The sequence below is a fragment of the Dendrobates tinctorius genome, unplaced genomic scaffold (assembly GCF_039654945.1).
Source record: "Dendrobates tinctorius isolate UK_male_01 unplaced genomic scaffold, ASM3965494v1 ptg000017l, whole genome shotgun sequence".
NCBI lineage: Eukaryota > Metazoa > Chordata > Amphibia > Anura > Dendrobatidae > Dendrobates > Dendrobates tinctorius.
The window spans coordinates 8,298,132-8,316,547 of record NW_027361685.1 but is presented as its reverse complement, the minus strand read 5'-3'; the positions used below and the strand labels follow the sequence as shown (position 1 = coordinate 8,316,547).

At 47.5% G+C, this 18,416-nt stretch overlaps 1 protein-coding gene across 1 annotated transcript in view; it reads right to left on the bottom strand.

Moving 5' to 3' along the window:
- Positions 1–2,449: 2,449 nt before the first annotated feature.
- The window catches only part of LOC141082428 (oocyte zinc finger protein XlCOF29-like), a 219,796-nt gene continuing 203,829 nt past the window's right edge, over positions 2,450–18,416 (bottom strand). Inside the window, exon 3 of the mRNA XM_073566370.1 lies at positions 2,450–2,590. Within this exon, the coding sequence (XP_073422471.1) occupies positions 2,450–2,590 (141 nt within the window). The remainder of the gene's footprint in view (positions 2,591–18,416) is intronic.

Below are 18,416 nucleotides of genomic sequence, written 5' to 3'. Positions count from 1 at the left end.
ATCCATGACACCAGGGCTGGAGCCAACACATCTCCTGCAGACGGGAATAAATGTATATTACAGCCATCAGCCACGCACAGCTTAGAGATCTATCATGGCACAGGTGGAATGTTTGTCCTGGAGATTATCACAATCCTCCTTGAAGTTAGTTGGTTTTAATACAAATTGAAAAGTCAGGATAAAGGGAAACTCTGCTGTTATTGGACAGAAATTCACACTTAGCCTAAATGTGCAGTGAGGTTATGTGCACACGTTGCGGAATTCCCGCGGAAGTTACCGCGAGAATTCCGGAATTTTATTCCGCGGGAAAATCGCATTTTAAATTCCCACGATTTTCCCACGGAAAAACTAGCGTTTTGCAAGCGTAATTAGCTTGCAGAATGCTAGCGTTTTCCAAGCAATATGTAGCATCGCTTGGAGAACTGATGGACAGGTTGGTCACACTCGTCAAACATAGTGTTTGACTAGCGTGACCAACTTTTTACTGTTGAGGCTATGCGGCATCAATAGTAAAAGATCTAATGTTAAAAATAGTAAAAAAAAAAAAAAAATATATAAAAAAAAAATCGGGCCATATTCACCTTCCGGCGTCCCGTGCAGCGTCCCCAGGCCTCCACGATCCTCCGGCAGGTCCCGTTCCCAGTGATGCATTGCGGCAATGACCTTTGACGTCGCTACATGATCGCGACACGCGACGTCAGCAAATGCATCGCAATGCATCACTGGGAACGGGAGCTGCCGCGTGTATCGCTGAGGCCTGGGGACGCTGCGCGGGACGCCAGAAGGTGAATATAACCCAATATTTTTATTTTAATTCTATTTTTTACAGGGATATGGTACCCAGAGCCTGGAGGACAGTCTCCTCTCCTCCGGACGGTGGGTACCATCCGCAAATGTTCTGCTTACTTTTCGCATGGTGGGCACAGCCACATGCGGAAAGTAAGCAGAACAATGCATTCCTATGTGGGCGGAATCGCCGCGATTCCGCAAATTAATGAGCATGCTGCGGATTTTACCGCGAATCGACTCCGTCGCGGGAAAAGCCACAGCATTAGCGCAGCATTGCAGAATCCCATAGGATTGCATGGGTTGCTGTTTTTTCGCATTTTCGCGATGTGTGAACGCAGCCTTAATGTTGTTAATCATAAAAGGGAAGTTTGGCCAGAAAGACTGGACCTGGTCTTGTAGGGACCATGAGACATTCAGCAGCACAGAAGGGAGAGAAGATTCATCCGATAAGATCTCAGGGATCTAGGAAGCCAACAGCATCATTACCCTCCGCTTTCTCTTACAGGCCCAGCATAAGATTTTTCTCCAAGTGATTTTCTATCTTGTCAGCACATTCTACGTACGCTGTCATTTGGCTTTATAGTTACAGATCTGGGCAGGTAACGGTCAGCGTCTCCTAATGTGAAGGAGAGAATGGCTAATTCCTGTCTCTTTGTCTTGAGAATAAACTTCAGTTGTGTGCAAGCCTTTACTGAGAAAAGAGTAGACATGTAAGGCCGGGATCACACTACTGTGTGTGATGGGAGAAACTCGCACGAGTCTGTCGCATCAACAGCCATGTATTTCTATGCAGCCGCAGCTCCGGTCCTGAGTACAGGCGGCATCGCCGGATGTTGATGCGAGAGACTCATGTGTTTCTTGTATCACACACGGTAGTGTGATTACGGCCTAACTGTGTTCGGTGTGACTCTTTAAGCGTGCACTCGGCCTATATTGGGTCAGGTACAAGCAATCATATAGATCTCGCTTTAAGGGATCACCCTCACACTAATCCCAGGGGGTAGGTGGATCCTCCAGGTCGTAAGTTCTATGGAAAAGGGCTTTCAATGCCCAAAGTCATTTGAACAGTTTTGGGTGGAGGAGAATGTTGTGGTCTAGAGGCAAAATGGTGATCATGGTAATACGGCCGGACTACACCACCGATAAAGCAGCCACAGCCGGTGACTGAGAGGAATCTGTGACTTCTCTGCATTCAGTGGTTACTACTCACCTGGGTAGTCATATGTGGGAATCTCCTCTTTACACCACTCATCACCCCTCACATATGTCTCTGTAGTATTAATATGGGTCAGATCTTCACCCTGAAACAAATATTGTAAAAGTCACCGACAGATGGAGAAGTCCCATCTATGATCAGCTCTAATCCTGCCATCTCCACCGTTCTCATTACACAAGTATAAAACATATAATAATGGGGGATAAAACAAGACTGAGCACAAGACCTTCACAGTCGTCTACACATCATAGGGGAGATCTCCTGACACCTTCTCTCCATCTACCTGATGATCCTGAGGAGCACTGGGATCTTCTTGTTTACAGTCCTGTGGAAGAAGACGGGGACATCTCTCTGGTGTTGTCTTCTTACTGGATAGATCTGGAGGAAACACATACAGGGACTGAATTCATTCTCTACATACAGATAATTATAGGCCGTGTGTATTTAGTCCTGTCTATTACCTGGTGATGTGAGGGGCTGGGGAACCTCCATTATGACGTCCTTGTACAGATCTCTGTGTCCTTCTAAATACTCCCACTCCTCCATGGAGAAATAGACAGCGACATCCTGACACCTTATAGGAACCTGACACATACAATGATACCGTCATCCCCCGATCCCTTCATAGTGTTACTGTATAATGTCCCAGCATTCCCAGCAGTGTCACCTCTCCAGCCAGCAGCTCAATCATCTTGTAGATGAGTTCTAGGATCTTCTGGTCATTGATGTCCTCATGGATCAGGGGGAGAGGTGGAGGCCCCGTGATTGGGCTCAGGGGTCTTCCCCATCCCTCAGACACAGGGTCCTGACAGCGATCACTAGAGGTCTTCTTCACCACTGTGTAATCCTGGTTATGGAGAGACACATTAATAAATCTCACTACAGACATTTCCAGAGTCCTCACCTCGCCAGTTCTGTCCATCTGTTATTCCCATAGATAAGAATGATGTAATGTGACGTCATCAGAATCTCTCACCTCTCCAGTGAGACGGAAGAGGATCTCTAGGGTGAGGTGTAACATCCTCTCCGCCATCTTGTCTCTGTCCATATCCATCTTTGATGGGAAAATCAGGAAAATTCTCTTTTGTAGAAGATCTTCACTGAGAGGATCCGATATTGTAGAGACCTGAATGAGAAGCAGATGATCCGATGTAACATCATAAGAATCCTGTGTAATAATACAATGACAGCAGCAATCTGCAGAGTCGGGAGATATGACTCTGACAAATATATATATATACATACACATATCTATCTATATATATAATTTCACCAAAGAAAGTAAGGACTGCAGTACTCACTGATTGAAAGTCCGTAGTTTATTTGTAGTAAAAGTGTAAAACTTCATGGCCGGGAGGCTGAAGAAAGGAGTGAGCAAACTCTGACGACGGCCTAACAGCGCTTCCACGGGTCAGCTATATATAATCGTCTAATTCTGTCTGTAACGGAAATCCCGCGTCGCTGATTGGTCGCGCCTGGGGACATCACTGAAGGTGGAGGAAGATGGCGCCCGCAGCAATCCTCCACAGGAACTTCACCAACGATGTGCCCTGCCTTAACTTGAGCAGAGGAGGGCGAAAACCCCCCGGTCAGCAAGGGGCAAGCCTAAGGCAGGACGCACATGCTGTTCAGAAGGAAATCTCCCCACCGCCTGAACACCGGGTAGTAGTGACGTCACCACAGAGTAGGAAGATGGCGCGTGCAGCAGGCAGAGACGGAACCTTCACCAGCGGTGTGCCCATGGAAAACAAGGTCAGATGAGGGTCCAGCCCCCCCGGTCTGCAAGGGGCAATCTCAAAGTCAATCCCAGAAGCCTTTCCAAAGCAATTTTCTATACCGCCCGAACATACAGTGGGGCAAAAAAGTATTTAGTCAGTCAGCAATAGTGCAAGTTCCACCACTTAAAAAGATGAGAGGCGTCTGTAATTTACATCATAGGTAGACCTCAACTATGGGAGACAAACTGAGAAAAAAAAATCCAGAAAATCACATTGTCTGTTTTTTTTTCATTTTATTTGCATATTATGGTGGAAAATAAGTATTTGGTCAGAAACAAAATTTCATCTCAATACTTTGTGATATATCCTTTGTTGGCAATGACAGAGGTCAAACGTTTTCTGTAAGTCTTCACAAGGTTGCCACACACTGTTGTTGGTATGTTGGCCCATTCCTCCATGCAGATCTCCTCTAGAGCAGTGATGTTTTTGGCTTTTCGCTTGGCAACACGGACTTTCAACTCCCTCCAAAGGTTTTCTATAGGGTTGAGATCTGGAGACTGGCTAGGCCACTCCAGGACCTTGAAATGCTTCTTACGAAGCCAATCCTTCGTTGCCCTGGCGGTGTGCTTTGGATCATTGTCATGTTGAAAGACCCAGCCACGTTTCATATTCAATGCCCTTGCTGATGGAAGGAGGTTTGCACTCAAAATCTCACGATACATGGCCCCATTCATTCTTTCATGTACCCGGATCAGTCGTCCTGGCCCCTTTGCAGAGAAACAGCCCCAAAGCATGATGTTTCCACCACCATGCTTTACAGTAGGTATGGTGTTTGATGGATGCAACTCAGTATTCTTTTTCCTCCAAACACGACAAGTTGTGTTTCTACCAAACAGTTCCAGTTTGGTTTCATCAGACCATAGGACATTCTCCCAAAACTCCTCTGGATCATCCAAATGCTCTCTAGCAAACTTCAGACGGGCCCGGACATGTACAGGCTTAAGCAGTGGGACACGTCTGGCACTGCAGGATCTGAGTCCATGGTGGCGTAGTGTGTTACTTATGGTAGGCCTTGTTACATTGGTCCCAGCTCTCTGCAGTTCATTCACTAGGTCCCCCCGCGTGGTTCTGGGATTTTTGCTCACCGTTCTTGTAATCATTCTGACCCCACGGGGTGGGATTTTGCGTGGAGCACCAGATCGAGGGAGATTATCAGTGGTCTTGTATGTCTTCCATTTTCTAATTATTGCTCACACAGTTGATTTCTTCACTCCAAGCTGGTTGGCTATTGCAGATTCAGTCTTCCCAGCCTGGTGCAGGGCTACAATTTTGTTTCTGGTGTCCTTTGACAGCTCTTTGGTCTTCACCATAGTGGAGTTTGGAGTCAGACTGTTTGAGGGTGTGCACAGGTGTCTTTTTATACTGATAACAAGTTTAAACAGGTGCCATTACTACAGGTAATGAGTGGAGGAAAGAGGAGACTCTTAAAGAAGAAGTTACAGGTCTGTGAGAGCCAGAAATCTTGATTGCTTGTTTCTGACCAAATACTTATTTTCCACCATAATATGCAAATAAAATGAAAAAAAAAACAGACAATGTGATTTTCTGGATTTTTTTTTCTCAGTTTGTCTCCCATAGTTGAGGTCTACCTATGATGTAAATTACAGACGCCTCTCATCTTTTTAAGTGGTGGAACTTGCACTATTGCTGACTGACTAAATACTTTTTTGCCCCACTGTATATATTTGGCAGAGTCTTAACTCCCGACTCCGCAGATTGCTGCTGTCGTTGTAGGCCCAGACCAGATGGTATGGAGATGAATGAGGGAGACCAAAGTTCAAAAACAGACTTTCCTTTGCTTAACAAGACCTTGATGTGAAGTATATACATCAGACGGCAGGCACGACACTTTATGAATGCGTCTTCTGCATTATGCAGTCAGGAACTTTCCGGTTACATGCGGCAGTGCATAACCTTTGCTATAAGCCACAATAGTGCAGCAAACCTGAGCTAATGACCTCTTCCTGCTCTGTGTCTCCGCTATGCTCCCTGCCTGGAATCCGAATTCTTACTGCCATTATATCTTTGCTTTCCTTCAGAGCGTACCGTGCCGTGGTTCCCACACTGTCAGAACACAGCATGACCGCTCAGCTGTGATCGGAGGTAAAAAGTTAATCTCCAGTCACTGGTGTCAGCTATAATCCTGCCATCTCCACCGTTCTCATTACACAAGTATAAAACATATAATACTGGTGGATAAAACAAGACTGAGCACAAGACCTTCACAGCCGTCTACACATCATAGGGGAGATCTCCTGACACCTTCTCTCCATCTACCTGATGATCCTGAGGAGCACTGGGATCTTCTTGGTTACAGTCCTGTGGAAGAAGAGGACGGGGACATCTCTCTGGTGTTGTCCTCTTACTGGATAGATCTGGAGGAAACACATACAGGGACTTCATTCTCTACATACAGATAATTATAGGCCGTGTGTATTTAGTCCTGTCTATTACCTGGAGATGTGAGGGGCTGGGGAACCTCCATTATGACGTTCTTGTACAGATCTCTGTGTCCTTCTAAATACTCCCACTCCTCCATGGAGAAATAGACAGAGACATCCTGACACCTTATAGGAACCTGACACATACAATGATATCGTCATCCCCCGATCCCTTCATACTGTTACTGTATAATGTCGGTCTGTCATACCAATTTTGTCGTTCTAAGGATAACATCTGAAATATGCCTGAAAATGACTCCCTGCTATAGATGCTTCATTATTATTATTACTATGCTTCACTATTACTATCACTCTGACAATCGATCTGCTTCATCCACAGGTATGTGTTCTGGCTGCAATACCATCATCACCCATCTTTCCTGAACCCCAATCACCCCTGTATCTGTCTGCTATCAATGGTATGTGTTCAGGCTGCAATACCATCATCACCCAGCTTTCCTGAACCCCAATCACCCCTGTACCTGTCTGCTATCACGGGTATATGTTATGGCTGCAATACCTTCTCCCTTTGCATTTCCTCTTGTGACTTTAATTAATCATCTCCTGTGTCTGCATCCAGTCTCCCTGCTGCTCCTCCCTTTCTGATCACACCTGGGCCCTTTCATGTGCTGTTAAGTTAGATTCAGACGTAGAGGTCTGTTTGACCACGGTCTGTCTTTGCAATGATGTTTTCTAAGGATAACATCTGAAATGAGCCTGAAGTGACCAGAAGGTACGACTTAGGCTACTTTCACACTAGCGTCGGTATGGGCCCGTCACAATGCGTCGGGCCGACGTACCGACGCACATTGTGAAAGATTTGCACAACGGGGGCAGCGGATGCAGTTTTTCAACGCATCCGCTTACCCATTGTAATGTCCAGGGAGGAGGGGGCCGAGTTTCAGCCGTGCACGCGTGGTCGAAAATGGCGGACACGACGCAGAAAAAAAAGTTACATGTAACGTTTTTGTGTGCGTCGCGGCCGCCAAAACACGACGCATCCGTCGCACGATGGATGCGACGTGTGGCCATACGTCGCAATGCGTCGCTAATGCAAGTCTATGGAGAAAAAACACATCCTGTGGGCAACTTTGCAGGATGCGTTTTTTCTCCAAAACTATGCATTGCGACGTACGTCACACGACGCTAGTGTGAAAGTAGCCTAACCGCTGCGTTTACATGTACTAAATTTCTTTTGCCTTCTAAATTACTCTCACCATGCTGACATACGCACTAACAGTTTTGACTCTACTACTCCCTACTCTCCTTCGCTATCCGCAAACCCCAGCACCTGCTAGCCAAATAATAATCTCTCCTTCCCTCTTGCCTCCCTACCTGACCTCCTCTGCTGACCTGCCCCTCGACCTCAGAGCTTTCCTAATACAAAACAAGCCACCCACCCTCCTTCTCCCACATGCTCTCCCTCTCTCTGCTTCTCCTCACTACTGGTAACATATCTCCCAACCCTGGACCCCCACAGCCCATACCTCCCATCATTACCCCCTTCTATCGTTCCCAAACCAACACAAACACCAGAAATCTTTCTCACCTCAAATTCGTGCCATTGACACCCACCACCCTGCTCCCACTCTTTGGATCACTCTGGAATGCCCGCTCCGTCTGCAATAAACTCCATGTGATTCACGACCTCTTTACCTCTCGTAATTTTTCCTTCCTTGGCCTCACCGAATATTGGCTGACACCCTCCGACACAGCCTCCCCTGCTGTGCTAGGTTACGGCGGCCTCCACTTCATGCATACTCCTCGCCCTGGCAACAGACATGGCGGAGGAGTGGGCCTTCTCCTTTCTTCCAACTGCACCTTCAACCCAATCCCACCTCTTCCCTGCCTTGTCCTCCCCTCTTTTGAAGTCCACTAAGACCTCAGGAGGCACCGCAGATCCTAGGGTACTCAAAAGCAGGCCAGAAAGCAAATTCACAACAGTTGTGGTCAGCCAGCCCCGGCGGGGGCGGTGCTGAATTTCCATCCTTATGTTACTGTTTGTGCCAGTTTGTTTTTGTCCCTTATTGGATTGGCCTCTTTTTGCTCTGCTTTCAGAATATACCAGAGTGCTGATATAGTGGGCGAAGTCTAGTGACTTCAGTATTTTTCTATCAGACGTGTTGGGCATTTTTTGCAGGGTTTTTTGCGTGATTGCAGACATAGTCTTTCCTTTCCTGTCTAGTCAGTGTGGGCCCCATCATTTGCTCAGTCTATTTTCCTACCTGCATTTGTGTTTTCATCTTGTCTCACCGACAATGTATGCTTGGGGGCTATCTATTCCTTTGGGGTCTGCTCTGGGGCAGTTTAGATTTCCCCTTTCTTGCTTTAGGCTTATTTAGTTCTCCGGCTGTGTCGAAGGCATCTAGAATCATCGTAGGTACGCTCCATGGCTACTGCTAGTTGTGTGGATAGGATCAGGGGTCTGCAATCCGCTTAGTTACCAACCTCTCTGGTTTTCTGTGGCTTAGCTTGGGCCTGCTCTCCTCCTCGGTGACCCAATCATAACAATCGCCCCTGTCATGCATAACAGAGTGCGACGAATCAATAGACAACCCTGGCACAATAACACCACCAAAAAGCTTCGGCAAGCATCCAGAATTGCAGAACGGCGCTGGAAGAAAATACATTCCCAAGATGACTTCACTGCACTCAAACAAGCAACACTTGCATTCAAATCAGCTCTCACCTCTGCTAAACAGGCCTACTTTACATCCCTTGTATCTTTCTTATCCCACAACCCCAAAAAGTTGTTCAATACTTTTAACTCCCTCCTCCGCCCACCACTGCCCCCTCCAACCTCCCTCATCTCTGCCGAGGACTTCGCGCACACTTCAAAACCAAGATAGACCAAACACGGCATGTCTTTATTGCTCAACCACCACAACCCCTTTGCACACCAGACCAATGCCCAAACCCCATAACCTCCCTATCTAACATCACTGAAGGGGAGCTTGCTCATCTTCTCTCCAAATCACACCTTACCACTTGTGCACTTGACCCTATGCCATCCCACCTCCTCCCCACCACACTTATCCCATCCTTAACCCACCTCTTCAACCTATCATTAACTTCTGGTACCTTCCCTTCTGCTTTCAAACATGCCACAATCACGCCTATCCTTAAAAAGCCAACCCTCGACCCAACAGCCACGTCCAGCTGTCGCCCAATATCGCTGCTCCCATTCGCTTCTAAACTCCTGGAGCAGCATGTCCACGCTGAACTTTCCTCCCACCTCTCTTCTAACTTGCTCTTTGACAATCTACAATGTCGGTTCCGCCCCATCACTCCACTGAGACAGCCCTGACCAAAATTACTAACGACTTACTTACAGCCAAAGCTAACGGACAATACTCTTTACTCCTCCTTCTAGACCTGTCCTCTGCTTTCAACACAGTTGACCACTGCCTCCTACCACAGATCCTCTCCTCCTTCGGCATCAAAGACCTTGCCCTATCCTGGATCTCCTCATACCTCTCCAACCGCACATTCAGCATCTCCCACTCCCACACTACCTCCTCATCCCACCCTCTCTCTGTTGGAGTCCCCCAAGGCTCTGCTCTAAGACCCCTACTCTTCTCAATCTATACACTTGGCCTGGGGCAACTCATAAAGTCCCACAGATTCCAGTACCACCTTTATGACGATGATACTCAGATCTACCTCTCTGGCCCAGACGTCACCTCTCTGCTCTCCAGAATCCCGGAGTGTCTATCAGCCATAGTCTCCTTCTTCTCCTCTCGCTTCCTCAAACTCAATGTGGACAAATCTGAACTAATCATCTTTCCCCCCATCTCACAAATCTTCCTTACCCGACCTTTCTATAACAATTGACATCACGCTTTCCCCCCTACCGGAGGTCCGCTGCCTCGGAGTAACCCTTGACTCTGCCCTGTCCTTCAAACCGCACATCCAAGCTCTCTCCACCTCCTGCCGCCTCCAGCTCAAAAATATTTTCAGAATCCGTCCCTTCCTCAACCTTCAATCTACTAAACTACTTGTGCATGCCCTCATCATCTCCCGCCTCGACTATTGCAACATCCTTTTCTGTGGCTTCCCTGCTAACACCCTTGCACCTCTCCAGTCCATCCTTAACTCTGCCGCCTGACTAATTCATCTCTCTCCTCACTACTCCTCCGCTTCTCCCCTCTGCAAATCTCTTCACTGGCTCCCATTCCCTCAGCGTATCCAATTCAAATTACTAATACTGACCTACAAGGCCATCTATAACCAGTCTCCTACATATATCTCTGAACTAATCTCCCGATACCTTCCCTCACGTAATCTCTGGTCTTCCCAAGACCTCCTTCTCTCCTCCACGCTTAATCACTCCTCACCCAACCGCTTCCAAGACTTCTCCCGAATAGCCCCCATCCTCTGGAATTCCCTGCCCTAACACGTCCGACTATCATCCACACTCGGATCCTTCAGACGGAACCTGAAAACCCACCTCTTCAAAAAAGCCTACAGCCTGCAATGCTGGCTCCTCACCACTACTGGAGCTACCGCCTAACCATCACTGGAGCTGCTGCAACCCCCCAATCTACTGTCTCCTTCCCCACCATCCTGTAGCATTTAAGCCCGAAAGGGAAGGGTTCTCTCTCCCCTCTGTATCAATCTGTCATTGTTAGTTTGCTTACTGTAAGTGATATCTGTAATTTGTATGTAACCCCTTCTCATGTACTGCACCATGGAATCAATGGTGCTCTATAAATAAATAATAATAATAATAATGCAGCATTCCCAGCAGTGTCACCTCTCCAGTCAGCAGCTCAATCATCTTGTAGATGAGGTCTAGGTTCTTCTGGTGATTGATGTCCTCATGGATCAGGGGGTGAGGTGGAGGCCCCGTGATTGGGCTCAGGGGTCTTCCCCATCCCTCAGACACAGGGTCCTGACAGCGATCACTAGAGGTCTTCTTCACCACTGTGTAATCCTGGCAATGGAGAGACACACTAATAAATCTCACTACAGACATTTCCAGAGTCCTCACCTCTCCAGTTCTGTCCATCTGTTATTCCCATAGATAAGAATGATGTAATGTGACATCATCAGAATCTCTCACCTCTCCAGTGAGATGGAAGAGGATCTCTAGGGTGAGGTGTAATATCCTCTCCGCCATCTTGTCTCTGTCCATATCCATCCTTGATGGGTAAATCAGGAAAATTCTCTTTTGTAGAAGATCTTCACTGAGAGGATCCGATATTGTAGAGACCTGAATGAGAAGAAGATGATCCGATGTAACATCATAAGAATCCTGTGTAATAATACAATTACTGGAGATAATAAGGGAAACATAGGAGGAGATTTATTATCTTACAGGGTTTAGTTTTCTTCCCTGACATCTACTAATAAAACCTATATATTTAGGCCACAGACAACAAGCAGTTTCCTCATCGGAGTCGGCAGCTGAACACGTTCCTCATAGACTCATCTTCCATAACGCTAATTCTCGTCTCATTACCGACACTGGAATCGGCATTAGCAATACTGCAGGAGATATTCATTACACGCGACATGAGAAATAACTCCTTCATGATGAGGACGACATCTTCATCTTCTACTGCGGCTCTAGAGACAGATGTGGCCAGAGTCGGTCACTGCCTCCATCCCCACCGGCCGTCTATATGAAGGTTTCCCGTCTTCCCCGCACTGGAATCTTCTATCACGTTAGATCTCAGCTCTGAGTCACACACAGAAGTTTGAGGCTTTTAGAAGAGATTTTTAGTTTCCACAATCACAACGGACAGAAATGATCTGATCCCAAAGTCTCCATGTACAGTGATTTATGGGGTTTATTTCTGGCCTTAGGCTTTCCTATATTACAAGAAAAACTCCAGAAAAAGCCGATATTAAAATGTTTCTCAAGAAAATTGGCTCCAACAATTCTTGTAAAAATAAAAATAAAAACACAAAAATGCAGAAGACACATTTTATTATATTTTAACAAGTGAAACATTTTTTTTTACAAATTAACTCTTTTGGGCCCCAGAACATAGATGTACACCGCAGGGACGGCACAGATGAGGCTGCAACAAAAACCCTGACAGTTTTACCACTTACTGCAGTGAAAAGCAAACATGATATCTAAGAAGGTGTGACAGAGTTTGGCTGAATGCCCCCCGCCCCCAAGTACTCGATAGTATGGGGCGGCCTAGTTACTACGATACTTACATGCCTAATAATGGTGTCTGGGCTGCAATGTATGAAGGTCTATTAGGCCAGAGGCAGCGTCCAATAAGTTACCTTATAACCCCCCCATACACAGTAGACTAATTTTCCATGAAAGCACTGATTTCGGAGGATTTGGCCGACCATATAATGTATTTGGGGGCCTCCCGACAGATGATGTCAGGGCAGAGAAGGATCCGGCATCCTGAATTTCAGAGGATAATCCGTTTGTTCTTCCTGTAGATAATCCTCCGCTAGAGGAGTCTGGAGGCGACTCTCTCATACAGACCACAGGAAAGCTGGGGGAGTCGGGAGAGATCGCCGTCTGCCAAATGACCGTTCAGCCAACTCTGATCTCATGTGTATGGGGCCGTTAGTATTACACTGACAGGCAGTGATGATACACGGCACTACAGGAGTACAGGGCATCACCGGAGCCATCAGAGGCTTGTATGTTGTATGATCGCACTGATCAGAGGGGTTTAAAAAAGGTTTAAAGTGAAAAAAAATCAGTTTCAGCAACAAGAAATATCCATCACTATATGGAAAGCAGAGTCACTGCACAATGTTAGTTACGTCACGTCCATAACTACTTTATTATACTCTATTATCCTGTACACAGTGGAGTAGATAGAAATCACAGGTCCCACAGCAATAGCTGGAATTGGACCCTCCAATGTAAAGAAAAAAAAACCTCTCTCTCTCTCTATATACATTGTTCAAAAAAATAAAGGGAACACTTAAACAACAGAATATAACTCCAAGTAAATCAAACTTCTGTGAAATCAAACTGTCCACTTAGGAAGCAACACTGACTGACAATCAATTTCACATGCTGTTGTGCAAATGGAATAGACAACAGATGGAAATTATTGGCAATTATCAAGACACCCTCAATAAAGGAGTGGTTCTGCAGGTGGGGACCACAGACCACATCTCAGTACCAATGCTTTCTGGCTGATGTTTCGGTCACTTTTGAATGTTGGTTGTGCTTTCATGCTCGTAGTAACATGAGACGGACTCTACAACACACACAAGTGGCTCTGGTAGTGCAGCTCATCCAGGATGGCACATCAATGCGAGCTGTGGCAAGAAGGTTTGCTGTGTCTGTCAGCGTAGTGTCCAGAGGCTGGAGGCGCTACCAGGAGACAGGCCAGTACACCAGGAGATGTGGAGGGGGCCGTATGAGGGCAACAACCCAGCAGCAGGACCGCTGCCTCAACCTTTGTGCAAGGAGAGACAGGAGGAGCACTGCCAGAGACCTGCAAAATGATCTTCAGCAGGCCACAAATGTTCATGTGTCTGCACAAATGGTTAGAAACTGACTCCATGAGGATGGTCTGAGGTCCCGACATCCACAGATGGGGATTGTGCTCACAGCCCAACACCGTACAGGACGCTTGGCATTTGCCACAGAACACCAAGATTGGCAAATTCACCACTGGCGCCCTCTGTGCTCTTCACAGATGGAAGCAGGTTCACACTGAGCACATGTGACAGACGTGACAGAGTCTGGAGACGCCGTGGAGAGCGATCTGCTGCCTGCAACATCCTTCAGCATGACCGGTTTGGCAGTGGTCAGTAATGGTGTGGGGTGGCATTTCTTTGGAGGCCACACGATGTTGGGCTGTGAGCACAACCCCCATGGAGACACAATTGTGCCTTTACCTGGAGATAAATTCCCAGTGGGGGCAATTTCCAAAATGCAATAACTTAAGTGGGGAATTCAGCTCTTTTCACACTTAAGGGATCTGTATATGGAGTCTACAAACTACAGTGGGGGAAATAAGGATTTGTTACGCTGACAATTTTGTGGTAAAGTCACATTTTTGTGAGGAAAAAAGTAAAATTGTCATTTTTTCCTTCCACATTGCTTAAATTCCTGTCACACTGTCCGAATTCAGATATTGTCCTGTCAGAAAGGAGAATACAGGGAGCGAAAGGGTTAATAGGACTCACAGGAGGAACCGGCCCAGAAAGCAGAAGATCCAGGAGTGTCCACCACATATATGACTGCTCTGTGCACAGGACCTGTGATGAGGTCACAGGAGGGGAGGAGTCAGGGGTCATATGATATCCGAAGTGAAGGCTCTCAGTGGTACTGATGGGAAGTTCGGCTCTTTTTGGTGATCCCTCTCATTTGGCTCTGCTCACCATAAAGAGACGGCTCTTTTTTTAAATAGAAATCTGTTCTAGGTCTTTGCCTGTACAGTGAGGCCTCATTATACCCCTGTATAAGGATCTAGTGACACAGTGTAGACTGTTATTCAGCATTGCTGTGTCCTCAGATTGTCAGCTCTTGTGATCAGGCCCCGGCTCCTCGCTCCGGTCTCTCCTGTACAGTGAGGCCTCATTATACCCCTGTATAAGGATCTAGTGACGCAGTGTAGACTGTTATTCAGCATTGCTGTCTCCTCAGATTGTCAGCTCTTGTGATCAGGCCCCTGCTCCTCGCTCCAGTCTCTCCTGTACAGTGAGGCCTCATTATACCTCTGTATAAGGATCTAGTGACGCAGTGTAGACTGTTATTCAGCATTGCTGTCTCCTCAGATTGTCAGTTCTTGTGATCAGGCCCCTGCTCCTCGCTCCGGTCTCTCCTGTACAGTGAGGCCTCATTATACCCCTGTATAAGGATCTAGTGACGCAGTGTAGACTGTTATTCAGCATTGCTGTGTCCTCAGATTGTCAGCTCTTGTGATCAGGCCCCGGCTCCTCGCTCCGGTCTCTCCTGTACAGTGAGGCCTCATTATACCCCTGTATAAGGATCTAGTGACGCAGTGTAGACTGTTATTCAGCATTGCTGTCTCCTCAGATTGTCAGCTCTTGTGATCAGGCCCCTGCTCCTCGCTCCAGTCTCTCCTGTACAGTGAGGCCTCATTATACCTCTGTATAAGGATCTAGTGACGCAGTGTAGACTGTTATTCAGCATTGCTGTCTCCTCAGATTGTCAGTTCTTGTGATCAGGCCCCTGCTCCTCGCTCCGGTCTCTCCTGTACAGTGAGGCCTCATTATACCCCTGTATAAGGATCTAGTGACGCAGTGTAGACTGTTATTCAGCATTGCTGTGTCCTCAGATTGTCAGCTCTTGTGATCAGGCCCCGGCTCCTCGCTCCGGTCTCTCCTGTACAGTGAGGCCTCATTATACCCCTGTATAAGGATCTAGTGACGCAGTGTAGACTGTTATTCAGCATTGCTGTCTCCTCAGATTGTCAGCTCTTGTGATCAGGCCCCGGCTCCTCGCTCCGGTCTCTCCTGTACAGTGAGGCCTCATTATACCCCTGTATAAGGATCTAGTGACGCAGTGTAGACTGTTATTCAGCATTGCTGTCTCCTCAGATTGTCAGCTCTTGTGATCAGGCCCCTGCTCCTCGCTCCAGTCTCTCCTGTACAGTGAGGCCTCATTATACCTCTGTATAAGGATCTAGTGACGCAGTGTAGACTGTTATTCAGCATTGCTGTCTCCTCAGATTGTCAGTTCTTGTGATCAGGCCCCTGCTCCTCGCTCCGGTCTCTCCTGTACAGTGAGGCCTCATTATACCTCTGTATAAGGATCTAGTGACGCAGTGTAGACTGTTATTCAGCATTGCTGTGTCCTCAGATTGTCAGCTCTTGTGATCAGGCCCCTGCTCCTCGCTCCGGTCTCTCCTGTACAGTGAGGCCTCATTATACCCCTGTATAAGGATCTAGTGACGCAGTGTAGACTGTTATTCAGCATTGCTGTCTCCTCAGATTGTCAGCTCTTGTGATCAGGCCCCGGCTCCTCGCTCCGGTCTCTCCTGTACAGTGAGGTCTCATTATACCCCTGTATAAGGATCTAGTGACGCAGTGTAGACTGTTATTCAGCATTGCTGTCTCCTCAGATTGTCAGCTCTTGTGATCAGGCCCCGGCTCCTCGCTCCGGTCTCTCCTGTACAGTGAGGCCTCATTATAACCCTGTATAAGGATCTAGTGACGCAGTGTAGACTATTATTCAGCATTGCTGCTTCCTCAGATTGTCAGCTCTTGTGATCAGGCCCCTGCTCCTCGCTCCGGTCTCTCCTGTACAGTGAGGCCTCATTATACCCCTGTATAAGTATCTAGTGACGCAGTGTAGACTGTTAATCAGCATTGCTGTTTCCTCAGATTGTCAGCTCTTGTGATCAGGCCCCGGCTCCTCGCTCCGGTCTCTCCTGTACAGTGAGGCCTCATTATACCCCTGTATAAGGATCTAGTGACGCAGTGTAGACTATTATTCAGCATTGCTGCTTCCTCAGATTGTCAGCTCTTGTGATCAGGCCCCTGCTCCTCGCTCCGGTCTCTCCTGTACAGTGAGGCCTCATTATACTCCTGTATAAGGATCTAGTGACGCAGTGTAGACTGTTATTCAGCATTGCTGTCTCCTCAGATTGTCAGTTCTTGTGATCAGGCCCCTGCTCCTCGCTCCGGTCTCTCCTGTACAGTGAGGCCTCATTATACCCCTGTATAAGGATCTAGTGACGCAGTGTAGACTGTTGTTCAGCATTGCTGTCTCCTCAGATTGTCAGTTCTTGTGATCAGGCCCCTGCTCCTCGCTCCGGTCTCTCCTGTACAGTGAGGCCTCATTATACCCCTGTATAAGGATCTAGTGACACAGTGTAGACTGTTATTCAGCATTGCTGCTTCCTCAGATTGTCAGCTCTTGTGATCAGGCCCCTGCTCCTCGCTCCGGTCTCTCCTGTACTGTGAGGCCTCATTATACCCCTGTATAAGGATCTAGTGACACAGTGTAGACTGTTATTCAGCATTGCTGCTTCCTCAGATTGTCAGCTCTTGTGATCAGGCCCCTGCTCCTCGCTCCGGTCTCTCCTGTACAGTGAGGCCTCATTATACCCCTGTATAAGGATCTAGTGACGCAGTGTAGACTATTATTCAGCATTGCTGCTTCCTCAGATTGTCAGCTCTTGTGATCAGGCCCCTGCTCCTCGCTCCGGTCTCTCCTGTACAGTGAGGCCTCATTATACCCCTGTATAAGGATCTAGTGACGCAGTGTAGACTGTTATTCAGCATTGCTGTCTCCTCAGATTGTCAGTTCTTGTGATCAGGCCCCTGCTCCTCGCTCCGGTCTCTCCTGTACAGTGAGGCCTCATTATACCCCTGTATAAGGATCTAGTGACGCAGTGTAGACTGTTATTCAGCATTGCTGTCTCCTCAGATTGTCAGTTCTTGTGATCAGGCCCCTGCTCCTCGCTCCGGTCTCTCCTGTACAGTGAGGCCTCATTATACCCCTGTATAAGGATCTAGTGACACAGTGTAGACTATTATTCAGCATTGCTGCTTCCTCAGATTGTCAGTTCTTGTGATCAGGCCCCTGCTCCTCGCTCCGGTCTCTCCTGTACAGTGAGGCCTCATTATACCCCTGTATAAGGATCTAGTGACACAGTGTAGACTGTTATTCAGCATTGCTGCTTCCTCAGATTGTCAGCTCTTGTGATCAGGCCCCTGCTCCTCGCTCCGGTCTCTCCTGTACAGTGAGGCCTCATTATACCCCTGTATAAGGATCTAGTGACGCAGTGTAGACTGTTATTCAGCATTGCTGCTTCCTCAGATTGTCAGCTCTTGTGATCAGGCCCCTGCTCCTCGCTCCGGTCTCTCCTGTACAGTGAGGCCTCATTATACCCCTGTATAAGGATCTAGTGACGCAGTGTAGACTGTTATTCAGCATTGCTGTCTCCTCAGATTGTCAGTTCTTGTGATCAGGCCCCTGCTCCTCGCTCCGGTCTCTCCTGTACAGTGAGGCCTCATTATACCCCTGTATAAGGATCTAGTGACACAGTGTAGACTGTTATTCAGCATTGCTGCTTCCTCAGATTGTCAGCTCTTGTGATCAGGCCCCTGCTCCTCGCTCCGGTCTCTCCTGTACAGTGAGGCCTCATTATACCCCTGTATAAGGATCTAGTGACGCAGTGTAGACTGTTATTCAGCATTGCTGCTTCCTCAGATTGTCAGCTCTTGTGATCAGGCTTCTGCTCCTCGCTCCGGTCTCTCCTGTACAGTGAGGCCTCA